Source organism: Corvus moneduloides, chromosome 12, assembly GCF_009650955.1.
Source record: "Corvus moneduloides isolate bCorMon1 chromosome 12, bCorMon1.pri, whole genome shotgun sequence".
In the NCBI taxonomy this organism is placed as follows: Eukaryota; Metazoa; Chordata; class Aves; order Passeriformes; family Corvidae; genus Corvus; species Corvus moneduloides.
The window spans coordinates 15,142,174-15,164,320 of NC_045487.1; the positions used below are offsets into that span (position 1 = coordinate 15,142,174).

At 41.8% G+C, this 22,147-nt stretch overlaps 1 protein-coding gene across 10 annotated transcripts in view; it reads left to right on the forward strand.

Moving 5' to 3' along the window:
* The window catches only part of ZNF536 (zinc finger protein 536), a 344,840-nt gene that overhangs the window by 223,945 nt on the left and 98,748 nt on the right, over positions 1 to 22,147 (forward strand). For all 10 annotated transcript variants that reach the window (XM_032121776.1, XM_032121778.1, XM_032121779.1 and 7 more), the window contains one exon: positions 1,370 to 2,950. In XM_032121776.1, the coding sequence (XP_031977667.1) occupies positions 1,370 to 2,950 (1,581 nt within the window). The remainder of the gene's footprint in view (positions 1 to 1,369; positions 2,951 to 22,147) is intronic.

Here is a 22,147-nt window from a genome sequence, read left to right on the forward strand (position 1 = left end):
TGGTGAACTACATAATATTATACAGCATTTTTACTGTGGAGGAAGATTTCAAAACAAATGTTTCCATTATACCATTTGGAGAGGCTTGCCTTTGTCTTTTTTATCATTTAGGAAAAAAAAAAGCTACCTAGAGAAAACAGTTTCTTTTTCTTGCCGAGCTCCTTCATAGAAACAATCACCAGTATTGACAGCTTGCAGATCTTTCAGATTTCTGTCTCTTTTAGTGAGGATTTCCGTATTTCTTCCTTTAAAAGAAATTCTGCCTTGCTAACAATGCTCTGCAAAAATTTAGGTATACTTTTGCTTAGATGTACATTCTTTTTGGATATGTCAATATTTATTATATATATAAAATCTTCTGCCTATTTGAAAGTATAGGAAGAACAATAAAAGTTTAGTGTGGGCTTCAAATATTTATTTAATTCATGGAAATCATCTTATATGTTTTAAAACTCTATTCAAGCCAAACCTAGAAAAGTGCTTATGGGAGGTAAATTACACATTTTACTACTCGAGCATTAGAAATGTCATTAGTACAAAATTAAAGGACTGCAAAATCCAGTAGATAATACTAATTTCAAATACAGAAATGGAATATATTTTGTACTTCTTATTACTCGATTTCTTTTTTACTGACTACTTTTTATTTTAACTATATGTTCTTATATGCTGCAATCATAATGTAGTGTAATGATATTAATATTTTATAGAATCTGTATTTATAGTTCTTTATTTAGAAACAATGCAGTAGGTCTGCAGATCTTTGAATCCTTCTGGAATGGTGCCCTCCAAATAATGATAAATTACTTGTGCAGTATGCCATTTGCTAATTATATCCATGATTTACTGCAGAGCAAGACTTAAATCATTCATTTCAGTCTTGCGTAACAGTGCCATAAAATTTTTAGGTTTAAAAATGGTTTCCATGTGTATAATTTAAACAAATTTTAGAGCAATTGTATACACAAAATATTGCAACCATCCATTTGTTACATTCTTTGTCTCCCTTTTTTTAAAACTTGTACTTTTAATGATTACTGTGGTTGAAATTGTTATGCTTCATTTTCATAATCATAGCTTTTAATTCTACAACAGTTTTCTACATGTTAGATTAAGAAAAGGATGGCTAATTGTGTGTAGATACCATGTCATTCCTGAATAGCCCCACATTCTAGAAACCCATTTTAGAAATACTCAGTTTATGAATTAGTCTTCGATTAAAGGCGTTTCTTTTTTTAAAAGTGAATTATTAGTACCAAGATCTTCTTGTTTTTAAGCAGCTAATGCTGATTTTTTAGTTTCTTCACTCATCCGTACACCAAAGTACAGTTAACTCTCTTTATATTTTGTTCTTTGTCCACACCTATAGGTGAGAAGCCTTACAAGTGTCCACATTGTGACTATGCTGGTACTCAATCTGCATCCCTCAAATACCACTTGGAACGACACCATCGGGAGCGACAGAACGGAGCAGGGCCACTCTCTGGGCAGAGTGCAAGTCAAGAACACAAAGATGAGACACCAAGTAAAAGTTCTGTGTTTATTAGACCGGACATATTGCGAGGAGCCTTCAAGGGACTTCCTGGTATTGACTTCCGAGGTGGCATGGTCTCACAGCAGTGGACGTCAGGAATGTTGTCTTCTGGAGATCAGCAAGGACAAGCAGCTGGCATGTCATCTGAAGGATCTGCAGAAAATATGAAGGGTTCAGACATATCTTCCAAAGGAACACACTTCTCTGAACTTGGCCGTGCTTACCAGAACATGGTCGGGAACGGTGTGAACTTTCAAGGGTCTTTGCAAGCTTTCATGGACAGCTTTGTCCTATGTTCTTTGAAGAAAGAAAAAGAAATGAAGGACAAAGCTCTCTCAGATCCGCTTTCAGCAAAAGCTCTGGGCTCAGATGGTGGTGAGGAGAAGATAAATAGCAAGTCCTCACAGCGGAAAACAGAAAAGTCGCAATACGAACCTCTGGACTTGTCGGTAAGGCCCGATGCAGCCTCTCTGCCAGGTTCCTCTGTCACTGTACAAGACAACATTGCTTGGCATGGTTGCTTATTTTGTTCTTTTACAACTTCATCCATGGAACTTATGGCTCTGCACCTCCAGGCCAATCACTTGGGCAAGGCTAAACGTAAAGACAACATCATAGGCAACAACAAAGACCAGTCTAGAGAAGTTTCAGCCTCGGTGAACAAAGTGAGCTTGCTCCCCTCTTCTGTGCAGTCCAGCAAGGAGGCAGGAGTTTCAAACATGCTGAGCCAGCTGGACTCGGCTTCTGAGAAAATGACCCAAGGACAAAATAAAGAGACCCTGGGAGAGCAAAAGAGCACTGCCTGGCCGAGCCACATGGAATCCACTTTTTGTAATTTTACAACAGACTTCTATAAGCAGTTCGGTGTTTATCCTGGTGTTATTGGCACGGGAACACAAAATTCTTGCACCAGTAATGAATCTGAAAGAAAAACACAATCCGAAGATGACCCAAATATTCTGCTCTCTGACTCTGTAAATAAAAGTGCTACTGATGACCTTTCTGACATAGCTTCATCTGAGGATATGGAATCTTCCAAGGAAGAAAACATTGAAGATGAGGACATTGACACAGAACCAGATATTATGAATAAGCAGTTGTCTGCCATAAATAAAGAAAGCAGTGAAGGAGGCGACAATATACAAAGTGCAGTCACCTCACAACCCACACAAGGGCTTGTATCACCGCTGCCGCAAGCTTCAGAAAAGCAGTGGCACAGTCAGAATCTTCTCTCCTCACATGAAACTGCACAAGGAGTGATGAAACCCGAACAAGTTCAGGGTCCGCAGGTCCTGGAGAAGCAGATGAACATGTTGTCAGTCCTAAGAGCTTACAGCTCTGATGGCTTAGCAGCCTTTAATGGACTTGCAAGTAGCACAGCAACTAGTGGATGTATCAAGAGACCTGACTTGTGTGGTAAGTTTTAGACCTTCTTTTAGACCATTTCAGAAAACACTTGTGCAGAATCATGAAGCTGCTCTTTAAATATAATTAGTCATGTTTGTTAGTAATACATTTTTTTAAATGTTAAAACCTGTGGGCCAAATTCTAGTCCTATATGTGGTCTACTCCATTGAAATCAGCAGTGCTGCATGCATACTTAAACAGGATTTTAGAAAGAACTTGCTTTTTAAACTAGAGTAGCAGCAATATAGACTATCTGTGCTAGTGGCATCGGAAGGGGATACTTACTGCTTTAGCATACTCAAAGGAGGAAAAAGTTTTAAAAAATTTACATGGTAACTTGCAAACTTTTCAGTATTTTGATACAAGAACCCAAGAAAAACACTGGATTCTTTGCCAAGCGAACCTTGCTTTCTCTCTTTTTTCTTTTTTTCCCCCTTTCTTTCTTTGGATTAATGAAATCAAAGGCCAAGTGCATGGAATGCGTCTACCTGTGTTGAACAGACTTTATTTTTTCTTTCTTTTATTTTCTTTCCCTCCTTTTTTTTCTTTTTTTTTTTTAATTATAATTTTCTGGTTTGGTTCAATGGCACACATGCAGTACTTGCCCTTGACCATTTTCACTATTCTAACCAACAGTTGTGTAAATTGCAATTTGCCTAACTAAGAATATGCCTCCAGGTAATTAAAATAATAGCACACCAAACAAACAAAACCGCCTTTTACCCTTTTCAGTCTCTAATTTACAAAACCGCAGTTTTACTTCCTCATATCACACACCTCATATTTACAAAAATTTAAGTTAAATCTATTTGGAACAAATGAGATCGAGGATTTTTTTTTCAATTTATCTCCTATTTTGTCAGCACGGTGTTTGTTTGAAAGAGATTTTAGAGCGTAAATCCTTTGAAAAACAGTATCACTTTAAAAAGCAGAGTCAGCAAAGGACACAAAAACTTCAGTAATGTTCACTTCACTTAACCTTCAAACTCGTCAGAAAACTCATTGTCAGAGCTCAACATGCATAATAAAATGTATTCAAGTTAAAAAAAAAGAAGAGAAAACATTATCAACAGTTTTAAAGCCTGACAATTTAAAACGAAACCCTCAATCTGCAAGCACTTAACAGTAGTTCCTCTGGTTAACTTAAGGTTAGTGGGAGCTTTGTTTGACTTTACTGGCGGAGTGTAGATGCTCAAAGCCATAACCCCTTCTCCAGGCCCCTCTCTGCTTTTCCACATGTAGTAGTTGATCTGATAAAAAAGTCTGATTTCTACACACAAAGTTTATCTCGCTTGTATCCTTAGAGCATTGTGACTTCACAATATTGTCATTACTTTAACCAATATCTGCTCAAGTATCCATGTGGCCTTACTTGTAAACTTCTGTGTCTCAGTGCACTAAGAACCAATTTAGGTAGTTGGAAATATTTCAGATCCTTAAAAATCAGCATTATTGAAAAGAGGTGATTTAATTTGAAGCAGGTAAAATCCTACTTGGATTTTTTATTCCATTTGTGGACTACAATCAATTAACAAAAAAGAAAAAAAATACAGAAGAGAAATTACTGTCTAAACAAAAGTAAAAAAATTAGAAAACTAAGATTAGTTGCTTTGTGCAAAATTTCTTTATGCTTTTTCACAGGCATAAGATTTTTAAAACAACAACAGAAAAAACCTGTAATATTATTATTGAAATGAGGTCATATTATTTCCATTAGTTTTTTGTTTCATCTTCCAATCAGTTCAACAGACATTTTGTGATAGCTTGAGTTTATATGATTTTAAAGACCATATCCCTTTCACAAGCTCTGCCCAGTGATAATGGATTTGACTTGAAGTATGAAAGAAAAAAAGAAACAACAGAAGCTTCTCTGTTCTACTTTTTAAGCCATTTTTTAATCGAAAATGCAGTGGGAGTCCTTCCGTCCCCCCCCTCCAAAAATAGCTTTTTAAAATTCTTTTCTGTCATTCTACTGGTGTTTGCAGAAGTATAAAGGTTGACTATTTAAATACATTATTTCATTTTTCTCAATATCTCACAGCAAAAGTGGATGAGTATGAACAATCCCCATGTCAGTAGCTCTTTTTTTTTTGTTTGATTGGCTTGGACACCACCCACTTGAAAGTAGTGTTTTTGGGGGAGTTTTCATTTTCTCAGTGACATTTTATACTATGAAATCACACTCCATCTGTGCATGTTAGTGTGGGGAATCCCACCTGATGTTTCTGCACTTGCCGATTAGCAATCAGGAGCACCCTGTTCATTTATTAGCCTTCCTTCCTTTCCTCCTGCATGAAGCCCATGACCAGTCATGGTTCCCTTTGTCTCTCCTACTGCCTGGGAGATCAGAAAACTTGAGACACACCTCCAGCATCCGATTTCAGGGCATGATTCTCATGTTTCTTTTGTGTTTGGGGAGACTCCGTGCATTTGCGTTCCTTTTTACAGCCAGTGATGTGTGTGTTGTTGACATCTCGAGAGAAAATATTGATGCATTGGATAACAGTCCTTGCACACTCAGAGAGCAAGGCATAGTGCTCTTTCTGTAGTCAGAATACAGAGGAAATAAAACTGAAATAAAATATTTCAGCTTCAGTAAGATGAGATTGCATCTTTTGCTGGCCACGCTAATTGAGTTGAATTTCTGGCTGCCTAAAAAACAAGCTGGGTTATTCAGTGATCCATGTGGATCACTTTTAGATGGCAGATTTTACCCTAAGATAGTAGGTCAGGTTTTAAGCAAAAATCTTGGCACAAAAAAAAGTTTAGTTTCTAGAGGAGAATGCAACCAACTCACGTTGTTTTGGAAAGTCACTGCACATGTGGAAGCAGTCCTCAGTTTCCCTATAATGGAGAATGAGAGATTGATGATGTACACAAAATTCATTTATGCTCCTATCGTGCTTCAGGCTGTAGGGATGAAAGACACAATTAGGAAAGAACCATAATTACTGCATAATAAAGAAATTTTCATGTCAAAATGCTGCTGAGAGAAAAATCACAAATTTTTGTAATATTTCTCCTTATATAGCAGAATGAACAGAAAGAAAAAAGAGCACTGATAATTTTACAGTTACTTCTGAACTGTACTTGGTTTTGGAGTCTCAGGTGATTCTACCCAGGAGCGGATCTTGTTAATCTTTGCTGGCACTCATTTCCTAAGAAGATGATAGGCCTTTCCTTGCTGCTTGGCAGCAAGTAGCCCAGTGGGGAGGGAAGACCCAAGGTGATGGCTTCATGGCTTGGTAGCTGTCTTGAGCATCTGTGTACTCTGCTTTCACAGCCCTTGCTGATTTGACAAGTTAAGCTTGGAGATTCTAGATCTATTTTGTATTTGAGTTTTGAAAGATCTGTTTTCCTTTCGATTTGTGCTCTTCTCTTTTTCTGCTTGTCTTCCCATATACCTGTAGTCGTATCACAATAATGTTCTACCTTCTGTTCCAATGCATTAATTTACTTGTGATTTGTGCACAAGACCCTTTATGACAAGACCCTATCCCTTCTCTCTCTCTTCCGCTTTTAATTTCTCTGCTTTGTGACCAAGATGGTAAAATTTCCCTACTTGCATTTGCTACTTGGGAAGTACTTAGGCTTTCAAAGGAGAGCTGATGGGCTGCAGAACTGTTGGCCAGAGATGGTCCTGGGCGTTAACTGGCTGCTTAATGGGTTAGTGCTATTGAATCCACATTTAATGATGTCCAAAAGTATTAGTTCCATGTTGTCTCTAAATCTAATTTGCTTCCATTCATGCTTGCTTTCCACTGCAATTAGTGCTGTTTTCTCCTGCACAGGCTCCACCCCATTATCACTTCATCCACTGTATGAAAACAGGGCAGGGCCCCTCTGATGCATGGGAGCAGCTTTGGAGTTCTGATCCTGCAAAGGGCTGAGCACTTTCAGTTTCCTTTGCAGCAGAAAGCTTTCAGCATTGGACAGAATTATTAAAATGTTCAGCATTGTAACTTTCTGAAATACCTTCCAAATGTGGAACTGCAGCGCAGACAAGAGGGCTGGGCAAGGGGAAGATCAATTGTGGCAGATTATTACAGCTTTATTGTCATGTAATTATAGTGCTCTACCCCAATGTTTAAATAGTGAATTTAGTTATTGTAAATTGCTTATTGCCACAGGTGTCAAAACCAAAAAAATCATAATGCTAACCCCGTCAGAACTACCACCAACACATGAAACACGGAAAAAGATTTTTAATTATTTGTGATGGCTTCACCTGAATCCTTATTGCAGAGCTTTTAAATTACAAAATCCATATTAAGAAGCAAAAGGCCTGATATATCCAAGCCCTAGGACAGCTGCAAGGCAATGGAAGGTCATCCTACTGCAGCAAATTGTAGTACTGCCCATTTAAAGTATCATGTAATGCACTTAAGGAACGCTTTGTCCTGATCTGTAGTTGGAGGACTAACCAGAATATTCTTTTCCTTCAAGGCAGAATGAAATGATATGGAAGTTTTACAGCAGACTTTTCTTTACCCCATTATTGTGCTTTTGAAGAGGTTTGTTAGTTTCAGTTAGGAGGTCCAAGGCCAGCTTTTAGAGTATAAACTGTTCTGCTGAACAGGAGATCAGCACCTCGGCCCCTGCCTGGGTTTCAGACACACTTCTGGATGTCACAGTGCCATTTGCATGGCAATATCAAACCAAACTCATATGGCTTGCTTCCTTTTTTTAATTAACTGGGAATGCCAGTGATCCAGTGAAGTTTGTGTTACTGGATAAAAGGGCTGGTCTGTGAATAGCATTGTATTTGCCAAATGGTTCGCTAGTCATTTCAGTACAAACAAATGGATGGTGTCTGTAAGTCTGCAAACACTGTTGACATTTAGCCTTGTTTATGTTACTTTCCTTTTGCTGCATATTTTTGGCTAGAAGAGATACTGCCTGAATCAACATTGACTTCCTAAGCAGAAGCTAAGGGCCCAGCCTTGCATCCCTCATTCTCGATGAGTAGCACTACTTATATGACTAAGGATTGCAGAATCAGGTCCTGTGTTTGTTTGACTTTAAATTTCATTGCTATTTTCATGTAATTTAATTTGATTGTATTTTGTTGTATCAGAAATCGGTCAGGTGATAATTTCGGTATCACCATTTTGTTTACTGTTGAAAACTTTTAGTTACCATTTTTCATACTGTGGTGTGACATTCCCATTCCATTTATGTTTCTGGAAATTAACCCCTAAAATATCTGATACAGCTAAGTGCTGAGTACCTCCTATTCCCAGAGAGACTGGAGGCATTCAGTCCCTCCTAACACCACATCTGAAAGGGGGATTGTGTTTGCAAAAGGAGGCCTTGGTATGTGCCTTGATTTCAGACATCAGTGGCCAGCCGCAGCAAGGCAAATCCCTAGCACAGAAAGGCTTTTCTTTTCTTTGCAGAGACAAAATAATGATGTAAGCTTAGAGCTGTGTGATTTTTGCTCTAAGTTTCATCTCCCAAACAGTATATTCTTATTGTTTTTGTCATATCCAGGTCAAATTTAAATTATAATTTAGGATTAGGCAGAGGCATAGAGATGTTTCCAGGTCTTTCCAAAGTGAGACAATGCTCTGGTTTGTGTTTTGGTTCAGGAATATACATTCCTGTGTCTGAGGTATAGTATTTCCTATAACTACTCATAAACATGAGCAATCTAGACATTCTTGTAAGTCAAAACTAAGTGTACGATTAATACCTATTAAGAGGCCAATTTTAAACAATTAATTTGACAGCAATTATAATTTTATGTTACAGGCTTTCAGGAATAAATAACCAAATTCATCTTTGTAATCTAAGGAACTTAGGATATCTTTATGCAGAGATGATCTTGTTATGCACAGTATTGCATACCTGGAAATTCTGAGGTTTGCTCCCACCTATCTAGATGCCTGTAGTGTCAGGGATAAATAATTACCTGAGGCTTATTAATTGTTTCAGCAAAGAAAAAAATATATACCTTAAGTGTAAGCATTAATATATGTATACACAATACATCCACAATATATAACAAACCATCATAATAGTACAAAAATAGAGGTCCTGAATATGTTCTGTTATTTATGTGTTTGGCAAGCTTAGGGAATGGACTTTAGTATGAGTGAAAATTCTCTTAACATTTTTAAGGTTATTTATTGTCATTTCTATTTGAGTTTTTAATGGTCCTGTATTTTGTAATGCTTTAGCAGGAAAAAATACTGTAGTTATCTTTTTTCATATTCTTTGAGCAATATTTCTAGCTTAATATATTGTGCCAGGTTTTCCAATATTAACCAAGAAAGACAGTAAAATTCAATGAACAGAACTCTGACATCCACAATTTAAAACCTGTGATTGAAGTGAAATGTGTAAACTTCTAGTGGGTTATCATGTGCTTTGGAATAGAGTATTGTTGGAAGTAATTAGAAAATATATTAAGGTTTCCTGGTAATGAAGGTATGTAAGTTTTAATAATTGTTGCTTTCTGAATAAGTGTCAAACTATATCTTTAAATGTATATGGAGTTACAAGTTAGGTCACTTCTGAATGGAATGTAAAACAATACTAAAATGCTTCAATAACTTATCTCAGTGTTGCTAATAAAAAAAAAAGCTGTTAACCATTAGTGCAGTTTTGAGTCATTTTGTTAATTAATTCAAGAAAACTCTCTGAGAAACTGTTGTACCTTTTGGTAGACCAAAAACCACTCATGCAATCCACAGTTGTTTGATGCTTTGAGAGGCAAACTCTGCAAAGATGCTTGTTGGCCTTGTAAATGATATTTATTAAAAATCCCATCTTTTAAGGCATTAGAATGGTGCCATGTACTGTTAGGCAGGTATATAAGGGGGGGCATTAGACTTGTTTCCTCTATACCTTGGGAATGTGGGACCAGTTTCTCCTCCGTCACCAGTAAAATCCAGAAGAAATTTTTGTGGATGCCTCAGGGTTGAAAATGAGAAGTGTGGGTGGATTAAGTGTGTGAATATTTGTGCCTGGGTGCTCGGCCAGGGTGAGTCAAATACGGGGTTCTAGTGCTGCAGCTGGAAAGGCAGCCTTAGTGAGCAATGGGTGTGCAAGGCCTATCCCAGTGGAGAAATACCAGGAGCATACAGAGTGATCTTTCTTGGGTAACCTTGCCCAGCCTTACTGAAGTCACAGCTCCAATCCCTCATATAGCCCTGAATGCTCATTCTGGTTTCCCATGGGAAGAATGTGTGATGAGCATCCTGACAATAGCCTCCCTCCCCAGGCCCATGTAGGATTCTCCTGAGGTAAAGCAAGTGTAGGAGAACAAGCAGCCAGCCTTGCCAGTGCCAGTAGCACCACCCAGATCCATGGTAAGTGTTTCCAGGATGGGGTCCATGACAGGTGGCCCGTTGTCCGGAGCACTGCTGAGCATGCAGTGGGAGCTAAAGGAAAACATGTCTGGGGCTCCCAGTGTCACGTCTTCATTAATGTTCTCCCTTCTAAATAGCATATATCTACTTTTTATTTATTCCACCAAAACACCATGAGTCAGGACCTGACATTTTAGTGTTCTGTGTCATACTGAGAAAAATCTGTGGTTCAGCAGTAGGACAATTATATTATTTTGGAAGGGCTAGAAATAATACAGCAGTTATGAGACAACTGTAACATTTATCCAGACTCAGTGTGAGATTGTTCTTCCTTTTATTTGGAGAGCACTTCCAAAAAAGTATCAACTAGGAGTACAGAAAAAAAAGAAGACAAGAAAAAGTGGCATTTATGATTCCATTTAACCCCCATCGGGTATAATCTCATTTTGTGTAATACCGCTGGCTGTTCCCTGTCTAAACTTCTATGCAGTGAGCTGTGAATATAGTCCTTATTGTCCTGTGGGCAATATGACTAAGGAAAAAATATCTCTGTAATACAATGGAGCATTTGTCTGAATGGCATAACCTAAGGTCCATAACATCAAATCTAAAGTTGTAATTATACAGCTGCAGTCACACCACTCAAGTGAAGGCTGTGTCAGCACTTGTATTATATAAGGAATCCTGTTTTCAAGGGTTGATGAGTCATGTGCAAAAAACATTTATCACTAAACAATTGTTCTGATTGTTCTGCAACAACATCTAGGTATGCGCCTTTCCCCAGCAGGACATGGTCATGTCTTCTGCAATATGCCATGGCATACTTTGCTAATGAGTGCATCTTTTTTGAGCTTGGAAACTACCTAAAAAGTTGGGACTTTATGCAGTTTTATTACTGTCAAAACATAAAGTGGGGAAAAAAAAGAGTGACCAAGGTATTCACTAACAAGGATTGTAACAGGCGAAACTTGTCTTTCTCAGAAATTATAAAATTAGGGTGGTTTTTTTTCCCCAGTTTGTCATCCCCAATTTTGCTTTAAGTTCTTGGATCTGAACACTTCCTTTGAAGGCCCAGTCAGAATTTTGGTTTTTGAGCTGCCTTGAAATCAAGCCTCTCCAGCTCAAAGTAACTGTTATTGCCATTTGAAGCAGCCGCACATTTACTGGTGAGGAGCAGACAGGAAAGAAGTTTATTTACAGCAGTGCCACAGAGGTGAACCAGGAGCACTCTGCATCCCTCCCACGTGAATGTAAAAGGATTACACTTAGGATTGAGATCAAATACTGGAAACCACAGCAATTTTCCTACTACATGAAATTTCTAGATAGGTATGCTGGGTGTGAGTGACTTCAGCTAAGAGGGACTCCTGCCCAGAGCAGTGCCATTTACAAACAGGTGTCCCTGGAGGCAGCCCCACATCAGGCATTTGCACCCAAGCTGCCTTGCCCGCCCCATTGTCCGCGGAGCGAGACGAAGGCCAGCCAGTCCCTTTAAGCCGATCTCCTCTGATCCGGGGCGTCTGTAGCGCCGTTCCCTGCATAGAACAGCCATTGTTCAGCTGCAGAGCAACAGTGGGGTAGAGAATAGCATGCCATGCTGGGGATCAGAGACTGAATTGTTCCTTAATTATCTCTTACTGAAGGAAAAACCCAAGGCATATCCCGATATGTGGCATGACTCTGTCAGAACACGAGTCTTTTAAAAAAGATTTGGGGAGAGGGGGATCCAATTCAGAAGCTGGCAATCCTCACTTCTCCTGCAGGTCTACCTGTGATTCACTCACTGACCATGGAAAGAAATAAGTTTTCTGCTTTGGATTCTACATTATGAAATGGAAAATAATAGTACTTATCTCCCTGGTAGGAGTGCTGTGAGGATAAATGAATTAATTAATGTTTGTAAAGCACTTTGAAGACGAAGAACATTATATAAGTCCTCAGTGCACAAATGCTTCCTTCTCTGACATAACTACAGTAAGCTATAAAAATGTACTGGTGAAAATAAACACATATTGCAAATATGGGTTGGGTGTGTGCGTGGCTGCGGTGCCCCAGCAGTGTGGGTGGGCCTGACTTCCTGAGCAGCCAGCAAACCCATCGCCAAAACCTCTCTTAGCTCCTGCCCCTGCACAGCAATGGTGCTCGGGGCTCTCTGCAACAGCTTTGGCATGCTTTGACTGTAGTGTCTTTTCACCAAATCCATGGATTTTTACATCGGTGCTCTTTTGGGTGCCAGCTGGGCTGAGCTGCTGGGTTTTGGCCACTACCACATCAAGCCAGCCCCAGCCCCATGTGCCACCAGCCACGGCAGGCGATGGGTCAGCAGTGTTTTTTCCTGGGCTGCTCCCTCCCCAGTCCACTGCCGTGCCTGTGTCAGCAGCTCCTTGTCAGGACCAGGGTCCTGCCACACTGTCTGCCACAGTTTGTCCCTCCTGTTCAGGGCCAGTGTGACTGGTCCTCATGGTGCTCGGCAGATCCCAGTCTGGTGACTGAATTGGCTCTTGTGTGTTTTTTTATTGAATGTCAGTGACTTCAGTTTGCAACTTTGAAGTTAAAATTTTTCTTGCCTGTTATTCAATGTCCCCATCCTAGGTTAGTCCTTGCTACTTTATTCTATATATATATATATATATATTTTTTTTTTTTTTTTCATTCAAGCCAGGAAGTGTGTTTGACCCCAAAATGCTCACATGAATAACAAGGCAAATTAAGAGGATGCAGGGAAGGAAAACCAACACTTCAGCCATATAGAAATGGGACATTTATCAAAAGAGACATATAAGAAAAGGTTTGTGCATTGAGATGAACAGGTTAAAGATGAAATTCAGTATTTCTTTGGGGCTCTCCTCAATTCACAGCTGTTACATAGATCAATTTGATAACCTAAGAAAAAGGCCACCTTAGCCCTGATTGTGTCTCGTTTTACTTTTCCCTTTGCACACCTAACCCTGTTCCAGTCTGTGCACTTGGGTTTCTTTTAAATCCTTTCAAATTATGCTGGTAAACCTGTTGCTGGCTCAGCCTGCCAGCTGGAGTGCAGAGGAGGGCAGTGTGCTGCTCCTGGGGGCTGCAGAGCCCCTGCCCTGCTCCCCACTGCCGGCAGCTGAGGGCTCTGCTCTCCCTGCTGGGAGTTTGAAGAGGGTGACAGCTTTTGCCCAGCAAAGTTTGCTGCCATGCCACGTTCATCCAGATGCCAAACGCACCGAGACGCATCACCAGCACAACCAGACGTCCCCAAACCCTGGTCAGCACCAACACGCACCCAGTGGTGTGGCTGAGGTTCCCATTCCCTGGCATGAGAACCATTTAATAACAGGAGGGCATCTGGGTGTATTCACTAATTGTTATATAACTGTACATTGGGGTGAAAAAGAAGAAAACAAACCAGAAAAGCTTTCCCAAAGGATAGAGGTGGGAATCCCATTAACATGACGGCTCCCTCTTTAGTTGCCAAAATGATTGGCAGCAGGATAAGGTCAGAAGATGAAAACCAAGCCGTGGGGGACAGAGCGGGGAGGGGAGGGGGCCAATCAGTTGAATAAAAAACTGAGTGTCAGTGCTGGGGAAGGAGAAAACCGACACTCCCACTAGAAAAATCCTCACCCTCTGCTCCCCTACTGTTTGTTTGGGGAAAATGCTGCAGCTTAATCAGAATTATTTACAAGATAATGGTCCATTGTTTGTAGTAAGACAGATGCTGTCTGTGGGAATTTGGTGGTTTATGCTCTATGCATTACAGTGCCATTGCTGTGTGCAGATGGGATCACAGTGGTATTGTTGTTATCCACTTTTTGGAAATTTGGAGGATCCTTACTGTGAAAGGAGGATCCTTAAAGAGAAAAAAAGAGTTTTCTCAGGCCCAGAGCTGGGATTTCTCTTAAGGTAGAACTGTGTTTGTACATGTGTGGGAGGACAACATGGAAGCACTTTGCTTGAGACTTACAGCATGAGGGGTCCCTGGGCTGACTGTACTTGGTAGTGACAAACATCTATTCAACAGATGGATGGAGGGAGGGATGGATCCTCTGTGTCTTTCCAAAGGCTAGAAAATACATCCTGGTGGGATATGTCCATGCTCCCTCCTTTGCTGGGGACTGTCAGAGTCACTTGCTTAGAAGGTGGTGTGGGAGGTACACAGACCTGTCTGTGTGGAAGCCAGGCAGGCCTGCTCAGTGATCATCCTCTGGCTGTGCGACTGCAGCCATGGTGTTCCCTACCACCTTCCCCATGCTGCAAGCTAAACACTGAGCACTTCTGTTCCACCAGAAAACTTCATCCTGATGATCTATGGGTGAGGCTGTGGGAAACGCAAGCTAAATTTTTGCTGGATTCATATTGGAAACAAAAGTCCCAAAGTCCTAAAGAGAAAAGTCTTTATTTATTTAGAAGATCAAATGCAAGATTTAATATTTTTTTTTACATTTTCCAGCTGAAAATGGCCCAAGTAGAAAGTTCAGTGTGGAGGCCTAGAGCCTGGCAAAGGGGACAGGCCTACGATGTGCAGGTGGGTGACCCTCTGCCATGAATTGCTGCATACAAGAGGAATAGGGAGCTCAGATGAGGCCTGTGGAGATGGCTGCTCCATCAGCATGTCCATCTCCCCAGCTGTCTGGGTCTGTCCCAGCAAAGCGTGAGGGACAGCAGCACCCACAGCCCTTTTCCATGACCCTGGAATGAGGGACAAGGACCACGCCATGCAGAGCTCTGCTCTCTCAGGAGCAAACCCTGCCCTGCCTTTGCTGCCTGGCCCACGGAAGCCTGGGACATGAGAAGATCCCTCCTCAGGGCCCTGCACGTTGGAGCCAGGTGCAGGATGAGGGGGTGGAGGGTGCCTGGGTGGGGGTGGGTGTATGTGTGTGTGTGCCTGAGCTTCCTCTCTCAAAAATCTGCTTTTAGTGTGCAATAGCTCACATATTACCTCGGCAGAGATCCATGTGCACCAAAGGCAACCAAGAGACGACAAATCACCAGAAGGGCTCCAGAGGGGATTTTGAGCATCCACGTCTGGTATCCCAAGATCCATTAGCTTGCAGGTAAAATGGAAAACTATGACCATCTCCTTTGTATGCAAGATAATTAAGCTGTCTTTCCATCACTGCAAAATACCTGAGTTTCCCTGGAGAAAGCAGAGGACCTGGGAATGGGGAATGAGGCAGGGAAGGGCAAAGAATGGCTGATTCACAGTTTTTGGGGTCTGTGCAGCTGGAAATGGGTTTCCAACATCAGTATGTTCTCCTTTGGTTGTGTTTTCCCTGAAATGGGTGGTGGGAGGTGGCAGCTCCTGAGTCCTCCCTTCCCTCTGGGCTCAATGTGCATCCGGGGATGGAGCTGATAGCATCATATCATGAGTGGAAACCATTTGGCCCAATAAAAGGGATCTCCTCTGAATTTTGTGAAATGGAGTTTTCCAAGAATACCCTTGAAGGGTTAGATTGGCACGGGAGATTGCAATTCCTGAGTGATTGCATTTTTCCTAAGTATCTCCAGTGGGATCTGTACAGGGAGCTCTAAGTTTTTTTTCTCCAAGTCAGCATTTATTTGCAGAATCCTAATTTTGTATTTCCTGACATTTAAACTTTTCAGCCTAATATTCTAATAAGGATTCCGTCTGTCCGTCTAAATAAAGCTTCATTCTAATGAGGACACCATCAATCTCCTGAGATGGAGCTGTAACAACTTCCAGCCTCAGTGTAATTTTAGCTGGACTCCCTTCCCCACCCTCTTCTCCCCACGGACCTCTGTTTGGGGTGAAAATTATCTGTTTTGGGCTGAAGTTGTGCAGGATTTCATTTTGGGTCAAGTGACTGAGCTATTGTGTAAGCCTCTGCTTTCTCTCTGAAAAGGGGGATTTTGCTCACTCGCCGTTGTACGTTCAGTGCCTGCTTATTTGCAATTTCTGTTCATAAGACTGTGGGTTTTCATGCCAATGATTTTCTGTTTGAGTTGTTGGAGTAGGGAGGTTGTGGGACCATGCCAGTGTCAAAGGTTGTCACTTGAATGATAATTAATAACATTATCAGGATGATTATGTGTTTAGATGTCCAGAATCAGGAGTGAATTGAACTTGTTAAATTTAATTCCTACCTCCGAATGACTGGGGTATTGGCGTGCTCACCAGTCTTGCGTTTGCATAAAGGACAAAACTGGGAATTTGAAAGGGCAATGACTAATGAGAATTGCTGAAATTCTGGGCTTTTGGAGTTCGCAGGGCTTTTCCTGCAGCACCATCGCTGTGCGAGCGTTCACCAGGCAGGAGAAGGTGCAGAGTGGGTGCATGACAGTGTTTATAGAGCTTGGTTTCACTGTGTCAGTTGTTGACTGAAACATCAAGTCGTTTGAGATTGGAGATCATGTCTTTTAAGGTCCAGAAGAGCCGTTTCACATGCGACTGATTACCTCTGTCAGAGGCGAGAGAGCCAGGTCCCACCTCGGTGGGTGGGATCTGAACTCCTGCTTTCAGAGGTCAATAACAGGGTTTTTAGACCTTTGTGCTTCTCAGTCCCTCATAGCCAGACCTTTTCTGTTAAAACTGTTTAAATTGCAAACCACTAATAAAAGGATCATATGTGTTTCCCACTGAACAGGTTCTTTAAGGCTATTACGATAATTAAAAACATATGGTGCCTATGCAAGTCAGAGGGAAACCACAGATGTACAAATTAGGTATTATATAAGGTTTTTCTTTTTTGCCCTTTCAAAAACTACAAGTCAAAGAGATACAAAGAGATGAAGATGATAATTTTTCTGGAGATGGTAGGTAGCATTTTGGATTTTTAATCATGAAATATGTAAACCACCTTTCTTATACATAATCAGAGCAAACTCTTTCTCATAAGCAGGAAGAACAAAATATAGTGGCATATGACTGCAGTATTTATGGAAGGAATAAGGAAATACTTTGTTTCATACAAGTTATTGGAGACCAAGAAACCTTTTGCATTTTTTATGATGTTTCCCTGCACAGACATGGAGGATTATATTTATTAAATATTGAATTATATTGAAATTGGATTGATGCAGCCAAAGGAGGACATTTCTTTGTATTCCATTTTTTCTCCTTTTAAAAAAGGGAAATGTACTCATATTGATTGCAGTACAAGTAGTCATTTGTTTTAATTTAAAAATATAGGATTGATTTTGAGAAGGTGATAAATACTGCTAATAAAAAAATTCAAAATGGGGATTTATAATGATTCTCTGTTAAGTCAATGGTTTAGAGAGGCTAACTTATAATAAAAGTAGAGACGTGCTGAAATATCCATAGCTAATGAATTATTTGCCATTTGCTAGTGCTGCAAAGTTTCCTTGGTTTGCTGGGTCCTGCTGCAAAAAGTAAAATTTATGTCATCTAATGCTTCTCGCTCCTTGCTTTGTCTTTCTCGCGCTAAGAACGGGCAGCTGAGGGTCTGCCAAGCAGCCAGGGGCCCCCTCCCTGTGCTGATGTGCACAGGTGTTCCAGAGAGGGGCCGGACCCAGGTGTGGCTGCGCTGCCTCAGGTTGGTGCTTGCCGTGGGGCTCGGGGCTGCCCTGCAGCTGCCCCTCAGCCCCCGCACAGGTCCCTGCTTGTGGCACACGGGACGGGCAGGGCTCAGCAGCTTCGGGAGCCCTGTGACTCGTGCCTGTAGCCTTGAGCTCCCTGGCTCCCGCAGCACCAGCATCTACCTGGCACCTGGCCCTGTCTCCGGCGACAGACACCTTCCTCTTGCCCGTGGGGCCTGACGCCTCCTGTGTCCCGGCAGGAACGGGACCGCAGCAAGCCCGGCGTTGTGGCGGGGCTCACAGAGCATCCCACCGGCACAGAGCTCAGCAGGCGGCGGATGAAGGACGCCTCTTCTTGTGGCTCCCAGGCCACGGCATGGCGAGCACCCTGCCCACGGCTGGGCTTGTCCCTCTGCCGTAAGGGGGATGCTCTCCGCCCGCCTGCCCCAAGAACCAGCCCCAAGAACCAGCCCCGGCTGGGCCAGCTGCGGCTGCAGCCCGGCTGGGGGACTGCGCCCGGGGCACGTCGTGTCCCTCGGCAATTACACCCCGGGCAGGCAGCCCGCACCTACAGCCGGGATCTCAACCCCAGGTGCAGCTGAGCCTTTGGAGACCCCTTGCTCTGTTTGCTGATGCTTTCTTCTGTCTCTCAGCAAAAAGTAGGCAATTTTTTTTTTCATTCTTTTTTTTCCTCCCAAATGAACTTTTAGAAAAGACCAAAAAAACAAATCTGGGGAAATAAGAGCAGGAGACGACTGATGCTAACACTTCAGGTTTGCAGGAGTGGTGGCTGAGCAGGCATTTCTGAACAGTCTTTTCTTTTCTTGAGTGAGTGATAGCAAACTCAGTGTTATTTCGCATGTAGGTATTACCATTTTAACTTTTACTGAGGTAAAATAACACCTTGTCACTCAGTGCAAATACCAATCACAAAATGAATTAATTGTAATAACTGTTGTCAACAGAACAAAAGACTTGTTGCTTTCCTAAGCAGATTTCAGTGCCACTGATAACTATATACAGAGGTTCCCTTTGGGCTTATTCAGTGCATGTAGTCAGAACATAATTTCATCTGTCTTTCTCTGTACTTTGTTGTAAAAGTCTCAGAAATTGAGTTAAAAACCTGAATTCTTTTACATATCGCTAAGCATACACTTTTTCAATCGTTATGATTTTTTTTCTCACAGAATCCCTAAACATTTTTACTAGTTAATTAACACTTTTTTTGTGGCTAATTTATTAAAGAATTAACAAGTTTATAACAGTCTGCAGAATCTGTTGGTTCACCTTAAGCTGTGATGGACAGTTACTTTCTCAGAAAATATGGGCAGCTGTTTTGCTACACAAAATAAATTTTTGCTGATGTTACTTCTTCAGCCAGTCATCTTTATCCAAGACGAACACTGCTATCCCAATAGATGGGGGAAGTTTCCTTTGAAAAGGGAGGAAGAGAGAAAAAATTAGCCAAGAAAAGCAGAATTCTTCATACTTGTGCTAACCACAAATTTATTCAAGCAAAGTTTTGGATGGGGGGGGGCAGTTGGAAACTAATTAACTAATTTCACAAAGGAGCCTCAGTACAGCAGGGATCAGTGCCAATATGCTATACTCATTTTACATGGCTATTTAGCTTAATAATCTAAAACACTATGGCATATTCTCTATATTTTACTGCAAATGCTATGCATTTTCTTAAAGAAACTTATGTTAATATTGCAGCCTGGGATAGTCAGCCATCACTGCCAATGGAAGAGACACTCAACAGGAACTGACCCATACAGCAGTTAGAGACCCATTTTGCATCTTTATTTAACAGAATGTGTATTTTAGATTGCTTTCCCCCTCTTCCCTTTCATAACATACCAACAGGCTTCAGTACTCCCTACCCTCCTTGGGAGTAGAATCACAAACTAATATAAAATACATGGAAAAGTAATTATCCCTGCATCTTCCCCAGAAATAAGATGGAAATCAGGAAAATGCCCCATGTAAAAGTCTGTTTGGGTAAGGCTGCCTGGCATGAAGGGTGGGAGGCTAAAGAAGCACCGGTGGAGCAGCTGAGCATCATTAGCTGGGCACTGGGTCCAGCTGCTCTCGCTTGGTTAAACAGGGTGCCTGCGGTTCTTTACTGCAGCACTCTCGTGCAGGAGAGCAAGAAGCACCCTGGGACCACAGTAAGACCTTGCTGAAATCTTTTCCTTTCCAAGTGTGGTTGAGGTGTAGGGCCAGGAGCCTCATGCAGTCCCTGTCTGGGCTTTGCAGTGGGTAATATTAGTGCCATGCAGCCTTGATGTGGTGAATTTCAGATGTTTCCCGTCCAACCCTCTGCTGTCAATAATGTTTGGTTTGTCTTTCTCATTGGCAAATGCTGTGTCTTCAGCCACCAGTCAGTAAAGCATTCCTGCTTCTACTGGGAACTTGCTTTTTGCGTGGGCAACTTGGCTCTGCAGCTGCAATAGAGCATCTGTCTGCCTCACATGGGCTCGTGGTGCCGGGGAAGGACCCGCTTGCTCACCACTCTGCAGGGCTGATGCATGACTCAGTGTAAGCTACAGCACGTTTGTTCTCACAGTCTTCTCTCCTTTTCATTGTTTAACGTAAACAATTCTCAATGTGCCTGAGTGATTTTTCTCTCATATACTTCCCATGGCAGATGGGCCTGGAGTATCTGTGGTGGTTGTGCTGGAGCTTGAGTGGTTTTGTTTCAGCAGCCTTGGACCAAGGCTGTGGATGATCTTGTGTGGATGCACAGGGATGTAGGAAGGCTGTGCAAGAAACTCTTCCTGCGGGTCAGGTGTTCATCAGAGAGAAGTGGCTATGGGAGGCAGTTGCTATGGTTGTGGTCCTTGGGCCTGTGGCTTTTGTGCTGCTGTAGTTTTTGGGACACCCAGCCAGCACTGCCTGGGTTCTGCTGCACCTCTGTCATTGCTCCTCTCCTTGGGGTTGCAGCTTACCTCCAGATGTAAGGTTTTGGACAGAGGAAGCAGCATGAAAAAGGTTGACCAGCATCTTCTGTGTGTTCTAATGCTGTGTGGGTGGGGATAGCAGCAGCCATCCTTGTATGGACTCATGGGGTGTTTTCAGAAAAAGCCAATGTTAAAAACCCCAGGTCAGGCTGGGCATGGGCAGCACAAATGCGACAGGAGGACACGTCCACTTCCCCCACGCCAAACCTGGGAGTGTGTGCTGTGTGAGAAAGCAGGGAGAGAGCATGCAGTTCTCCTTACCCTGCTGTCTGCTGCCCCCCCTCCCCTCACCCATTTATATCTCAGTAAATCAGTTTGACAGAGAGAAAATACTCCCAGCCTCTCATATAACACCCTCTCTTGTGCTGACTGGTGCTTTTTGCTGTTGTAACTTGGCTGTCACATTGTTTGCCCACTGTCCCTTTGAGGCACATCAGTAATGGTGTTCCTCCAAAGTTGGAAATTAGGGTGCCCTAGGTCAGGTGGCCAGGAGCTTTCCACAGCAGAGCCCGACAGCCCCAGTGACTGGCAGGATGGCACTTGTGCTGTTTTGTTGTCACTGGGGCTGATTTTGGATTTGCTTCTCAGCCATCGCTGTTCTGTGGTTTTTTTCTGCTTCTCTTTGGGTGATTAACTGCGAAAAGAAGCGCTTCTCGTTTCTGCGAGCCACTCCTCTCCCTGCTTCTTGGCACTAGTTGCTAATCAAAACAGGTCTTTGATAGCCAAATGGCATTTGGCTGAGCCAAACACAGAGCTAGACACACAGGCTTCTTGTGATTAAGCGCTTTATTAATGTGAGGTTTAATGCACGTTCACTCCCAGCGTGCGGACCCAATGGTAAATGTTCAACAATCTAATTCTGTAGCACTGTGTTTTATTTAGCATGAAAATATTCCCGGGTACACAAAAACAGTGCTCCACTTAGGAGCGATGCTCTGAAGGATTTTAAAATACTAATTTTTTGCTCTTTCCAGAGCAAAGGTGTGTTAGCCTGTCATTTTATAAAGGGACAAGCTGCACTTTTTTTTTTTTAACCAATCGTGTTTCTATGGATAAACAAGTGTAGAGTTCTAAACTAGTAAACTTTTACCATATTTGTATAATTCACGTTCATATGATACCAGAATATTCCAAGAGACATTTTGGGGAAATTTGTAAAATAAATGTGCTTCCTGGCAGACACCTTGTGTGCCAAGTTTTAGCCTGGGCTGCATTTTCACAGCTGAGTTATAAACCCCTGAAAAACAGGATTTATAATGGAAATGCTGACACAACCTTAACCATAGCACTGCTATCTGGTGCTGCTATAATATACTGTACGAAGAAATCAGTTCATTAGTTAGTTATAAACAAAGGACAGAGATAGTAAATTACAGTAGGTATTTCAGCAGTTTTCTATATATTTATGACACAAAAATATGCAGCTGCATTTTATTTCTTTAGAC